General features: G+C 50.9%; 1 protein-coding gene across 8 annotated transcripts in view; it reads right to left on the bottom strand.

Moving 5' to 3' along the window:
- Positions 1 to 246: 246 nt before the first annotated feature.
- agtpbp1 (ATP/GTP binding carboxypeptidase 1) overlaps positions 247 to 13,966 on the bottom strand; it is a 34,364-nt gene continuing 20,644 nt past the window's right edge. For 6 of the 8 annotated variants that reach the window (XM_072708014.1, XM_072708017.1, XM_072708015.1 and 3 more), the window contains 10 exons: positions 13,643 to 13,730; positions 12,683 to 12,827; positions 10,659 to 10,809; positions 10,356 to 10,536; positions 9,482 to 9,611; positions 8,916 to 9,047; positions 7,480 to 7,656; positions 5,868 to 6,028; positions 4,796 to 4,891; positions 247 to 1,295 (listed from right to left, as the gene is read on the bottom strand). In XM_072708014.1, the coding sequence (XP_072564115.1) occupies positions 1,139 to 1,295; positions 4,796 to 4,891; positions 5,868 to 6,028; positions 7,480 to 7,656; positions 8,916 to 9,047; positions 9,482 to 9,611; positions 10,356 to 10,536; positions 10,659 to 10,809; positions 12,683 to 12,827; positions 13,643 to 13,730 (1,418 nt within the window). In that variant the 3' untranslated portion in view covers positions 247 to 1,138. The remainder of the gene's footprint in view (positions 1,296 to 4,795; positions 4,892 to 5,867; positions 6,029 to 7,479; positions 7,657 to 8,915; positions 9,048 to 9,481; positions 9,612 to 10,355; positions 10,537 to 10,658; positions 10,810 to 12,682; positions 12,828 to 13,642; positions 13,731 to 13,966) is intronic. The other 2 variants (XM_072708020.1, XM_072708021.1) reach the window with 1 other exon arrangement.

Raw genomic sequence — 13,966 nt, 5'->3', positions numbered from 1 at the left:
CATTTGTCATGCCTTTCTTGTCCACGTGGGAGTCAGAGCTGTCAGGGTTGAGTAAAACCTCCACACGCGAGCAGATATGACTTTGACTAAGGGAGGTGAACTCCCCCCCCCCTGCCCTCCATACAAATCTACAGCATCGTGGGTTTATTCTCTTCCTGCTCACTCAACTAACCCCTGCACCCCCTCTACCTAAAGAAAAACAGACCAAATGAATAAATTTTTAAAAAGGAAACAAAAAAAAAAAGCTCATTGTGCCATATAAGGGGGCTTTTGCATTTATTTCTCATGGTTCTTTGCACACTTCAGCATGGTGCAGTTACAATCAAGTAAAAAGTTTGACTTACTTGTCCTCCTGTGGTAATATAAAGCTTTTAATGCTACAGAATAAAGCTGTGCATGTCTGTATATCACACAACTTCATTCACAAATGGCACAAACACACCTCCAGGAGCTAAACATAGGCTTTCCTTTTCCCCACAAATAAAACGGAATAAATTAGGGACATTATATAGTCATGCACTCACTGTACATAGACAGCCAAAATACATCTACTGCTAAAACAAAACAGCTATCTGGTAAAACGCACCACTGAAGTCACAGATTTTTATCAATTACCCAGTTAGCATTAATATTGAGCACGTGATATACTCTGGAGTGAATAAGCAGATATACTGTAATGGGTAACCGTAATTATTATGGCAACTGCCTGCTATTTATTCAGCAATACTTTTGCCAGAGAAAAACATATAATCAGGACGTGTAACCATTTTCCCACTGAGTACCTTCTTTGCACAGAGGGTTGTCTTCTGATTCTTAGGTCTGTATTCTGAGGTGTGTAAACATGTTATCCTTCTGCATAAACTGTATTAGAAAAGAAAGAGAGAGAAGGCAGATCAATTACTGGTACTACATCCCATAATGCACCAGTAATGGGCCATCCCTAAACACCATTTGGAAGGGAGAGAGAAGGCCGACGTGGAAACGCTACAATCTGAGATGCACCAGAAGGGATGCTGTGAACCAGGGGGGAGCGTGGAAAGCGCCCTCCCCCCCCCCCCCACCCCGCGCCCGGTGCAGGAGCACAGACACCCCCCCACAAGCCCGGGGATGGGACGGAGGGAGAGTAGCTTCCAGACATTCATGTGAATGGGTGCTGCTGTACAGCCTCCGAGTCCGAGAGGTGCTCCTCGTCGCCAGGGTTCTCCTGAGGGTCGGTCTCCTCGTCGCTCTCAGCGCTGTAGTCCACCTCCTCCATGAAGGACGGTTCGTCCTCCTTCAGCACATAGGTGGTGGAACTGAGGGAAGGAGAGGCAAAAACACGACAAAATGAATAGACAAAATCAGGAGGTGGGGGCCTAGCAGATGGTTACCGTGCCGTACATTGCCATGGCAACAAAGAATGCATCACCTCTTAAGTATATGAGTGCAGCGAATGCTGCTTAACACATCCCCATGGCAACCGAGAGCACATCCAAGGCTGGGAATGTGCCACCTTATTGAAATGGCTTATCAGGTGTATCTCTGCGTGCACCCCCTCCCCCAAGGTGTCCCACCACTTGGGGACATGCAGGAGCCCAGAAACCCCAATACCCTCTGATTCCGGAAAGAGCTCCACTGCCGGCCCGATGAGCCGATCCGGCTTCTCGCCATGGTAGCTGTGATTTTTAGTGCCAGTAAAGAAATTAAAATAAGAGACAGCTGGCTTGCAAAATGTGGCTGGGCTCTCACTGGATTAGGTAACATGTGCCAAAGGTCTCTACAAGATCTGATGAACCCCCACCGACAAATAGCATTGCTTAAGGAGTCAGCCTACAGGAGAACAGTTAGGGTGGGTGCTGCAAAGCCTCATCCAGGGATAAAAACAAACCATAATAATACATAAAAACCCAGCCTGCTGGGCCGCCGTGTGGCATGAACTGGCTCAGACCAGCGGCCTCCCTAAAACTGCATCACACCTCCTCAGCTGCATCCACCACCTGACACGATGATGCAAAGGCCACCCCTGACCCCGACAGGGCCGATGATTAACGCCATCTTCCTAATGGTTTAATAGCACAGGGGACCCCGAAATAACGCACTGCCAAGACGAGCACAGCGGCAGCCAGCACACCCCCATAACCCTCAAGAGACCGACGCCATTCTTCGTTGCCGTAACATAATCTCACTCACGCGGGACAAGCGGCACGGCAAGGAGCATTGCCTCCTGGGGTAAGGAGCTAAAATACTCCTTGGGAGGAGCTAAAGTGATTTGGTGCCATTAGAGGGTGACCTGGCAGGCTGAGCATCGGTGATGCGTATGAGAGGCGTCCTCGATATCAGTATCTGCCTCCAAGGATGACGAGAGATATTTGTTCATGGAGGTTTGAGTGGTTCTTAATATTTCATAGAGTACTCCACAATTCTGATGACTCCACCCACCCTAAGCCCTGACACACGCGCTCTAACCCATTAGTGGGACACACATCTTATTATTTTTTTTCGGATCTTTCTACTCTGAGTTCTCAGACACTCACTGACAGCCTGCTCACCCCCGACCGTGAAAGCAGATCGTGATTCCCTCACGTTTAGCTTCTCGGCCTCGCTAACGTACGCGCACTCCGGGGAAATCACGCTGCCTCCTTATCCCAACACAGGACAGAGTGCCGGCAGCTGTCAACACACTCAGCCACTTGGTACCGCGTAGCCGCTCTCCAGGTCTCCACTGGCAGCCCGGCCCAACTGAGGCGTCCCGTGGTGAACTGAGAACAGGCACAAGGTGCATTTCTACCTGTTCTTCCATTGGCAACCAAAATTTGCACAGTGTACAGAAACTGCGTTGATCTTGTGTGTGAATGAGCAGAATGTGTGTCTGAGTTCCATACGAAAAGTAGGATTTTCCATGTGGGTATGTGTTGGGATTTATGCATGAGCACATTTTATATGCCCATAAACACTTTATATTCCCTGTGTGTGCGTGTAACTGCAGTGCCCGTGTGTCCCTTGCAGGAAGGGCTGTCCTCTGACAGGATGATGGACAATCTGGGGAAACCCAACCGGCCCCTGGGAGCAGCAGTACTGGTTCTGATCCAGGAGCTGAGTGAAAACTCAGATTGGGTTTCCCCACATCTGATGAACCCGGGCCGAGTGCAGGAGGCTCTGAGCGTGCTCATGTGCAGGCAGGCAGGCACATACACACACACACACACACACATACACACACGCACATACACACACGCAAACACGTGCATACACACACACACTCCCGCTCTCTCACTCCCCTCATGTCTCATACCCCATCTTGACCAGTCTCCTTCCTCTTCCCCTCCCCTCTCCAGCACCCACATCAGCTGAGAGTCAAAGGCAGAATGGCTGCTGTCTCTGAGACCCTCGTGAGGCATGAGCAGAGGCCTGTCTTTCCCCACGATGTCAGATCCTGACAAGGACAGCAGGCTGAACATCCTGGAAACTCAGGGCCGGTGGACTGTGCTCGATCAACGCCTGGGTGTTTGTTCCTCCAGTCTCATGTCGTATTACTGAATAAATCATGAGCGTCATTTAGTGATATTCCGATTTAACCGTTGCCATTAAGCAGCCATAAACATTCACTGCGCTAAATTTGAAATGACCCAGGAGCTTTGGTCACACCGAGACTAAGAGCTGCCTGCGGGTGCAGGTCACTCATGCTGCAAAGCATTGTGGGAAACGGCTCCTCCCCTCTCCCTGCATAACTCCCACGCAGGACTAACGCTGCTCTGACAACAGAGAGGGTCTCCCTCCACCCACCCACACAAACACAGCAGCGATCTGCCTCTTCTCCATCCACACAGCCAGACATAGCAGAGATCGCTCTTCCCAGGCTAGGCGTCAGCATCACACTGGGCTGCTTGCGAAGGCCGTGGTCGCCATGGAGATGGGGAAGCGCACCGAAGCTGCTGGTTAAGAGTTAAAACGCAGTGTGACTCACTGACCACACCAACCAGGCAAATAAAATCTCAGTACCATGTCAAAGGCAGAGTGACAGAAAAACAGCATCTCCATCAGATAAAGGGAGACATACCACCAAGCTGACACCTAAAAGTCATTAAAAACAAAATCAGGCTTGAAAAAAAAGAATCAATCATGGTAAATTTCAATCCTCCACGTTCTACCCTGGGTTGGTGGATCTCTGCTGGTTGATGACCATTCCATTCAAGCCCCTCCTTGAATCTCTACATCATCCAGAAGGCAACTTAATAGGGTATTAGAGCAGAATTCACCTTTAATTGACTTTTAAATGAGCGCGATGAAGGGATGGAGCATCACATGACCTCAGACATTTGTAGGGCCTATTCGTAAAAGTAGCCGCACGGAATACTTTTATTATCCTGCTGAGTGCATGTCTGAGAGAGAGACTGGATGTGAAGGATTCAGCACAGGGATATCAGGAAGCCTTTAAAAGCTATTTAAAGACCACGCAGGACAGAGTATGGAGGATAGAGGGCGCTAAAAGAGGCTCTGGCGTGTCTGTGATGTCACCCCCTTTGAGCCCCTTCAGTATGGCCTCCCATCCCAGCCTCTGCCACTCCCTCAGAGATACACAGGCAGCCGCAGCCTTCACTGAGCTTCAGAGCTGCGGCGGGTCTTGACCGGCGTGTTTGGTGTTCCGCCAAGTTGAGAGTAAATACGGGGGTTTGCAGGGGATGTGGCCTGAGACTGTGACCCGCTCAATGAGAGCGGACGGGGATCGAACGAGGTGGAAGACTAGCACACGGCACGGCCGGTGTCGCGTTTCCCTGTCGGTGACCCCCTGTCAGGGAGCATGGGCAGGAGGGCTCACCTCTGACTGCTGGGTGGGCGTGGGGTCCCTCTGGAGAAGTCAGCGGATCTCCGCCCCCTCAGTGCCCAAGTGGGTGTACAGCAGCCAGCACCCGCTCTGACACGGAACCAAGGGCAAATGGACCCAAAGTCTGGTTCATAACTATTCAAAAGCTGACATTTCCATCGAAATATCTTGCATTTTACTCATTGAGATATCAAAACAATCACCCGCTTGCCATTCCAGAGCAGCTTTCAGGCTCTGCCCTGCAGGAGGGAGACTGGAGACAGCGTGTGAACTGGGGGCTGCAGCTGACACAACCACCTCCTTGCCCCACAGTCACAGAAAAGAGCAGGTAAGCCGATCTCTCAGTCCCCCCCCCCCTTTCTGCCTCGTAATGGAGGAGTTAGTGGGCCCTCTCGACCCCGAACTGTACTTTACGATCCCGGCAAATCTATATGAAGATCAAATCGATAAACTCCACGTATGGAACAGGATTTCTGCAGACAAAGATTACAGCCCAATAAATCACACTTTATGATGCCTGTTGAAATCCTAAGTAGGTTTGAGACGATTGATCTCAACCCTGAACTCCACACTAAAAAAACCCTGCATTCAAGTGTATGATGTGATGGGGGGGGGTTCTGAAGGAGGGGGTTTGTAGCTCATAACCCTGAGTGTCACATGTTAACATACGTGATGTTAACACCTAGTTCACTAATGTACTGATCACCACTGATCCCAAGTTAAACCAGATCTGAAGATAACAGTATTTAACCCTAATCATTTGCCCAATTGGCCATGATAAATGTACTAAACCATAATTATTTGCATCATTTTAAAGGGAATTAACTATATGAAATTACAATAATGCAGCAATGTGCAGTTAGACTATCTGTTCATCTGCTTGTTCAAATCTGATAATTTATCTCCTTTTTAACCATAAACGCTCTTTCTCAGAGCTGAGGCTGAATTTCTCATTACTTAGTCCTAGTAAAGATTTAAAGGATGTGAATTACACTCCTCGTAATTTCACCACTCAGCACAAACGGCCTGTAGGGGGCGAGGCAAGCAGCCGCGGGCTCCAGCCCACCTGGTGTTCCTGCAGCTGGTCTCGATCAGGTCACCCTCCGCCTCCAGGAAATGGGAGGCGTGCCGGAGCTCCAGGGGGGACGAGAGCCTCTTCAGCCTCAGCAGCGCCACGCAGAACTGGGCTCCCATCTCCTCTAGCTCCCGGGTGCCGATCTGGAGGCCCTGTGCAGAGACACGGGCGCGAGAAAGGCCCGGCCGCATCGTGAGAATGCAGAGATGAAAGCCTGCCGCACATCTGTGTAAACATTGCCTGGAACACCAAGTCGGTGGCGGGGGCAGCAACCGAGGCAGAGGGGACAATGAACCTCAAACCAGGGGGTGCGTTGCGTGGGTTGGGACGGGACTGTCCCAGATAGGCTGTTTACATTGGCAACCAGCATACTCAAATAGACGGAAAGATCCTGCCCGACGTCTGAGAAAACCGGCCGCCTGCTTGGCAATTCCGATGGACAAAAGCCAGTACGGAACTACAGATAATGTGAGCGTGAATCCCTACGTACGGTACGTGCGGGGTAGCCAGTCAGCTGACCTGTGAGCCACGTGCGTCACATGACCTGGTGAAACAGGAAGGACTCACCAGTGCCAGCACCAGGACCAGCTCACAGACGAGAGCCAGGGTTCCGCAACTCTTGCCTTCATCGCTCACCCAGCACTGCGATATGATCTGGACTTCCTCAGGCTTATTTCGGGTTTTAGTGATGTTCTGCTTTTAATTAGTGCACAAGTCCGCTGTCTGACCTCAGCTGGATCCCGGCTACTTTCCCATTCGTGCTGTTTGCTCTGCTTGCTAGCCAGTTTTAATGGTGATATATCCTGTCTAAGGATCATTCTGAACAGAGGCAGTGTGGTCTGGAAGCATTCAATACAACAAGGTCATTTTCTGTGAGAGATGGATTCATGTGTGTGTGTGTGTGTGCGTGCACCTGTGTGTGTGTTTTCTGTATGGCCTCTGATCCGTGACAAATATCAAGCTGAATTGGCGCTTAAATCAACATCCACTGCTAACTTGCCTTGTGTTTCTTTTCCTGTTCCTCTCTCTGCTGTCCCGGAGAACAGGCAAGAGGGGTACAGAACACAGGAAGGCTGTGGTTCTCAGCCCCAGTAAACATTTAATCGTAGGAAGCAGATGATATTTCTCCTGGAAATAATACATCGGAGACCACGACATCTATCCATCTATCCATTTTCTGAAACCGCTTATCCTGTTCAGAGTCGCGGGGGGTCCGGAGCCTATCCCGGAAGCTATGGCCGCAAGGCGGGGAACAACCCAGGATGGGATACCAACCCATTGCAGGGCAAACACACACACACACACACACCACTCACTCACACACCATACACACCTATGGGCAATTTGGTGACTCCAATTAGCCTCAGCATGTTTTTGGACTGTGGGGGGAAACCGGAGTACCCAGAGGAAACACGACACGGGGAGAACATGCAAGACCACAAAATTCTCAGTAAAAATAAATTTAAAACAACAACAAAAAAAGCACCTGTAGCAAAAGTCAGTATGTTCTGCCTTTAAAACCGTAATTTGCCCCTGAAACCATGGGCTACTGAAATGCCCAGCAAAGTTCGGCACCCTGTGTGTCCCTCTGCAGCCACCATACCTTGTACTTGCCCTGGTCGCAGCCACACAGTGTGCTCTCCATGGTGTAGCTCTTCTGAACGCCGATCTCACGCCACACCACCACACGTGCCGTTGACTCCTTGGATTTCTCCACCACGAAGCTGCAGCTGGCCATACTGAAGGCGGGTGCGATCTGGCTCAGGATCTTCGGCAGGGTCTGGGGGGGTGGCGGGGGTGGGAGCAAAAGGACGGGCAGGGTAGCGAAGCATGTGAAGCAGGGCTTCCCCACACGGTCTGCAAACCCTACCAGCCAAGTTTTGTTCTGTGCCACCACCTGCACCCTCGATTTTACTCGCTCACTTGTTGTCACTATTATTAAAGCCTCGGTTACCTGGCTCACACATGTAGCTGGTTAACTAGAACAAGTATGTTGACTAGCTGGGTTGAGAACCACTGATTGAAAAGGTCAGAGCAGCTATTTAGCTAGAGACTGATTTTTCGGAAAGGATTCACAGCATGATAATCCCCCTAGTGGCCAAAACCACACATTACCAGTCAAAAAGGAGCCTGTTTAAACATTGACAAACAGCAGAACACATCCTTCTGAAAACAACAGCTTTCATAAATCTCTTTTTAGTTAAAAGCATGATTAATGAGATGCCTGTTTGGTGACAGGTTTTAACCCATTAGATAACTAGATTACATAGTGAAGATAAGCAGCAGCTGGGACACGAACCAGCAGCCTTCTGGGGACGGTGTCATGTCACTAACCGCTCGGCTAACTGCCCTTTTGTGTTCACTGTGCCCGTACAGCCCCACAAGGCCTGCGCTTTATGTCCCCTGAGCTTTACTGTCTCACGTGACCCTAACAGGGTCTGTCAGCTGACCCTTACATCACATCGCGGTATAGCATGGCATGTCTCTGTGTCCTGTTCTGGTTAACCATGTGTGTCTTTACACTGGGACTTCTGATCAAAGGGACACTTTTCAGGCCTGTAGATAAACTCTCAGCACCATACGGCGGTCGTTACGTTTAGGAGATGCCTCTGTCTGGAACCTAAAATCAGTTTAATATGTACTCTTCAGGAGCAGCACAGTGGCTCAGTGATGCACACAATACACCCCCCCTCCCATGCCCCCACGCCTCTGGTACTGTGGAGTCAATTCCTGCTTCCACCAACGGGTGGAGCTCCTTGAAGCAGAGTCTGGCTCACCGGGATCAGGCCCCAGATAAATGATTACGGGTGAATGTTATCCTTGTTTAAAAAGGATAAGTACTGCATGATGCTCTGTGTCTTTTAACTGCTTTGTCTGGAATCCACAGGCTTTTTACAATAAAATTCCTCCTAACTACAGTGACTTAATAACCAGTAGTTGTGTTGCCGTTGCGTGGACAGGTGTGAGGGGCAGGGCGGACGATGGGCAGAGGGGTGAGAGGTGAGGGGTGAGAGGTGAGGGGTGAGGGGTGAGCCTGACCCTGTAGCCCAGGTCTTCGTGCAGGTCAGAAGATGTGGCGTTCACGTCCGTCTGCCACACGGTCTCCTTGATGCTGCAGCCATACATGAAAACGTTCTTCTTCCGAGAGTGACCGTGGTAATCACAGTAAACCTAGACATATGAGTGGAGGGGGAACAGTGCATTTAATCACAGGTGGGGGGGGGGGGGGGTAGGCTATCCTTACAATGAACAACTTCACAGAAGAATCTATATTCCAGGACATTGAGTATTAAGTTCCAGAATCGTTATCTGAAATGGAGGTCAGGTTTTGGGGGTTGGGAATGATACATACACCTCCACGTAACATGCTGAACCACACACACTCAGCCTTCCTTGTGACAATCACAAACGCCTAAACCCAGGTCAGTTTTTAGGTGGTGGGGGGGAGGGGACTGAGCATGACCCGCACCTACTGGCACTAAACGTCCACAGCTAGGGACTACCTACCCAGAGAATTTGGATGGAAATCTACTTGTGGGAAAAGCAGGCCCCCGGTCACTGGCATTTGAGGCCTATCTGGTCGGGCAGAGGGAGGCCATCCTTACCAGCGGCACCCTCTGGAGAGCAGACAGGTACTGCAGCAGGCCCTTGGCGTGGAAGATGGTGGGATGCAGGTCAGGGTTGGGCCTCTGCCACTGGCGGTTCAGGTCCTCCCCACTGAGAGAACACCGGTGGCTGGGGAGGGGGTTTGAGATGACAGGGGACATTAAGCCTCATGACAGGTTTGAGTCAGCTGGTTAAACAATAAAGTGCAAAATGTAAGTATGAGTACTTGAGTGTTTACAGTTAGCAAGTTTGCTTTGGCTGCTGCCAAAACACAGCAATTATCAGCGATCTGAGTGATGAAGCTGCAGGGATTTCTGCAAGTAACAAATGGAATCAGGCCATCAAAATGGCTTAACCAGCAGCTGCTGGCTACAGTTTATTTTAAGGAGGGGAAATGAATGAGTCAGATGAATAATAACACAACTGCTAAAGATCTTGATCCCATCCAAGTAGTGGGAAACAGTGGAAACACTGTTACATTTACTTTAACTGGCTAAATGAACATGAGTAAAAATGAGTGCCATTAAACCCATTAGTGTCTACAAACAAAAATCGTAGCTTTCCTTTTCCATCTGTCTTTAATTAATAAGGCACAGCATCCCTCCAGAGATGTAAACTATTTATAAAGACGCTTATAAAAGCTCTGCGTCAGTAAGAGCGTCCCGAGTTCTGCAGATCCCTTAATTCACACCAGCAGTGACACCCATCAGTTCATCAGAGTTGGCAAATATGCAGGCGAACAGAAATGAAGGGAAAGAGCCTCGTTATGCTGCTCTGGCCACCACCACTGAGGTCCGACTCTTTAATCAAGGCCTAACGACTTGCAGGTGCTGGGGACACGCCTAAGCTGACGTCCCGAAGGTGCAGACTCACTTCCCGTTGACCACGCCGTCCGGGTTGAGCATGGGGACGATCTTGAAAATGTAGGCCTCTCTGAGGCTCTGGGCCACAGGGCCAGTGCCCATCAGGAACTCCAGTGTGCCCTTCATCACCCAGCTGGCATTGGTCTCGCCGGGGTGGACCCTCGCTGTCAGGAACACGTACGGCCGGTTCCCTGCGTGGTCGGAGAAGACGGGGAGTCGACGGGGACTCCGTTAGCAAGGCTTGAGCAGGAGTTGGTGTCAGGTAAAGGCCAACTACTTTAAGAAACCCATTGTGATGGGGGGGAGCACTCACTGAACTGGCAGATCTGGTCGTTGCTGGTGGACTGAGGCATGGCGGTGATGGTGAGGAGGGGGCAGCTGTTCCCGCCCAGAGTCTCGCACAGGACGTCCTGCCGTAGGTAGATCTGGGGGGTCCTCAATGCCTCCAGCTTCTGCAGGTGCATCTGTGCGAGATCGAACAGGAACTATGCCAAGCTTGCTGGGCAGAGACCGTCTCGGGGGGGGAAGCGGCGGGACATGCGACCAAAACACCAGGGGATGTGGGTTCAGATCCCAGGAAGGGCCCCGCAGGTACTGTACATGGCATTACCTACTCGTGTTATACCTGCCTGTACCCAGCTCAAATGACAGACACGGGCAGAAATGTAAGTGGCACAAGGCACTTTGAAAGAAGATATATTCACAAAGTATTCCTCCATCTGTGTGCCGTGTGCACCCTAAATGGAAAGCATGTGCATGCAGCCTGCCCACCCCCAGCCCGCCAGTGTCCAGAGCCAACCAGCCGGCACAACATGGGATCTAAAGTGAAAGGAAATCCAAGAATCACTCACATGGACGGTGGCAGGGGAGGAAAAAAATGCCAGGATGTTGCAATTCCGCACGACCGCAAAAACGTTTCCATCACTGACTCTCTTCACAAAGCTGGAAACACCCACGTTAAATTATGGTGGTTTCAATTTGCAGAAGCGTAATTCTGCTGCTATCTCAGAGTAACGGGACAGAGCGATGTGATACACGGAGTGGTACGCACTGCAAATGCAGCAAAAACTGGCCGCTATTTACCACGTAGACTGAGTACATGCTGGTGTGACAGTGTACTTTGAGGGTGGCAGTGTTATTTTGGGTGGGACAGAGAGGATTCGCCGGTGCCGTACTTTGAGGGTGGAGTAGGTGTAGGGGTATAACACTGTTACAGTGTTATTTTGGGTGGGACAGAGAGGATTCGCCGGTGCCGTACTTTGAGGGTGGAGTAGGTGTAGGGGTATAACACTGTTACAGTGTTATTTTGGGTGGGACAGAGAGGTTTCGCCGGTGCCGTACTTTGAGGGTGGAGTAGGTGTAGGGGTATAACACTGTTATAGTGTTATTTTGGGTGGGACAGAGAGGATTCGCCGGTGCCGTACTTTGAGGGTGGAGTAGGTGTAGGGGTATAACACTGTTACAGTGTTATTTTGGGTGGGACAGAGAGGATTCGCCGGTGCCGTACTTTGAGGGTGGAGTAGGTGTAGGGGTATAACACTGTTACAGTGTTATTTTGGGTGGGACAGAGAGGATTCGCCGGTGCCGTACTTTGAGGGTGGAGTAGGTGTAGGGGTATAACACTGTTACAGTGTTATTTTGGGTGGGACAGAGAGGTTTCGCCGGTGCCGTACTTTGAGGGTGGAGTAGGTGTAGGGGTATAACACTGTTACAGTGTTATTTTGGGTGGGACAGAGAGGTTTCGCCGGTGCCGTACTTTGAGGGTGGAGTAGGTGTAGGGGTATAACACTGTTACAGTGTTATTTTGGGTGGGACAGAGAGGTTTCGCCGGTGCCGTACTTTGAGGGTGGAGTAGGTGTAGGGGTATAACACTGTTACAGTGTTATTTTGGGTGGGACAGAGAGGTTTCGCCGGTGCCGTACTTTGAGGGTGGAGTAGGTGTAGGGGTATAACACTGTTACAGTGTTATTTTGGGTGGGACAGAGAGGTTTCGCCGGTGCCGTACTTTGAGGGTGGAGTAGGTGTAGGGGTATAACACTGTTACAGTGTTATTTTGGGTGGGACAGAGAGGTTTCGCCGGTGCCGTACTTTGAGGGTGGAGTAGGTGTAGGGGTATAACACTGTTACAGTGTTATTTTGGGTGGGACAGAGAGGATTCGCCGGTGCCGTACTTTGAGGGTGGAGTAGGTGTAGGGGTATAACACTGTTACAGTGTTATTTTGGGTGGGACAGAGAGGATTCGCCGGTGCCGTACTTTGAGGGTGGAGTAGGTGTAGGGGTATAACACTGTTGCAGTGTTATTTTGGGTGGGACAGAGAGGTTTCGCCGGTGCCGTACTTTGAGGGTGGAGTAGGTGTAGGGGTAGTGGTAGGCAAAGTAGCAGACGTCGTCCTTGTGCTGAAAGGTCACAGTGAAGGTCATGGTGTAGTAGGACTTGCCCTTCTGGCCCCCTGCTGCAATGGAGCTCCGGGAGAAGTGGTTCCTGAAAACAAGACACATCCCGGTGAGTTCCAGTGATAAAAACAATATCATTGTGCACGTTGGTATGGGGGGTACAGATGCACCGAGCTTTGAAAATTCATCCTCAAAATTCAGTGATCTTATACTGCCCCCTAGTGGCTAAGGGAGACTACTGGGAGGCTACATTGGGAGAATCTGTGAAAATCATTAAAGAAGGGCTCCCAGATGTGCAAAGGGAAGGTGGGGGGTTATTAAAGGGTAGCGGTGGGGCCCCTGCTCTGCTCTCCCTCTCAGCCCCCCCCCCATCCTTGTTGGGCTGAGACGGGGCCTCCCCACAATGCTGGCTTTTGTCTTAGTCAGGATGACCACGCTCTCCCAGGAATTACTGCAGGCCATCACTCGGCTCTCCTCGTTAGGTTGAGTGAGCAATGTGTCTGCATCTAATCACTTTAGTCTCGGCGTCTGGCGTCAGGCAGGATTACGGGCCGGGCGCCGGGGCAGGGGGCAGACACACCTGGAGAGTGTGACTGAGCCCGGAAAGACGGGTCGTCCTACCAAATCGCACTGTGGCCGTCAGTGTCTCATTAGTCAGGGGCCCATGGTCTTGGAGTGCACAGGGGGGCCTCTGTCAGTCCCCCCAAGCAAAAGCAGACACGTTTATCCAAAGCGATGTACAATTCAGATTGGGGCTGCAGCAATTGAGGGTTAAGGGCCTTGCAGATGGTTAGGATGACATCACTCTGCCAACCCTGTGATTCGAACCAACGATCTTCCAATCTCAGGCCCAGGGTCCTAACATGCTGAAGCACACACCACATCCAGGGGGCCCAGGCTTACTTGTAGTAGCAGATGTCCGTCCCTGTGCGAACCCAGCATGGCCGTCCATTGATGGCTTCCCGGACAGAGTACATCAACACCTGCATGCCTGTGGGGGACAGTCAGGGACAGGCGTAACACACATGGAAGGGGGAGGGACACCAGTCAAATCTCTCGGTGCAGCATCTGCAAAGCGCCATGAAGGACAGAAAAATGAGAGAGAGGGGCAGCAACGATAGAAATAGTAGGCCGACGGACAGACAGACAGGCAGGCAGGCGGGTGGAAAGACGGACAGGCAGGGAGGCAGGCCAGCGGACAGGCAAGCAGACAGACTACCGGACAGA

The sequence above is a fragment of the Paramormyrops kingsleyae genome, chromosome 2, assembly GCF_048594095.1.
Source record: "Paramormyrops kingsleyae isolate MSU_618 chromosome 2, PKINGS_0.4, whole genome shotgun sequence".
Taxonomy (NCBI): domain Eukaryota; kingdom Metazoa; phylum Chordata; class Actinopteri; order Osteoglossiformes; family Mormyridae; genus Paramormyrops; species Paramormyrops kingsleyae.
This window is presented reverse-complemented; position numbering and strand designations above follow the sequence as displayed.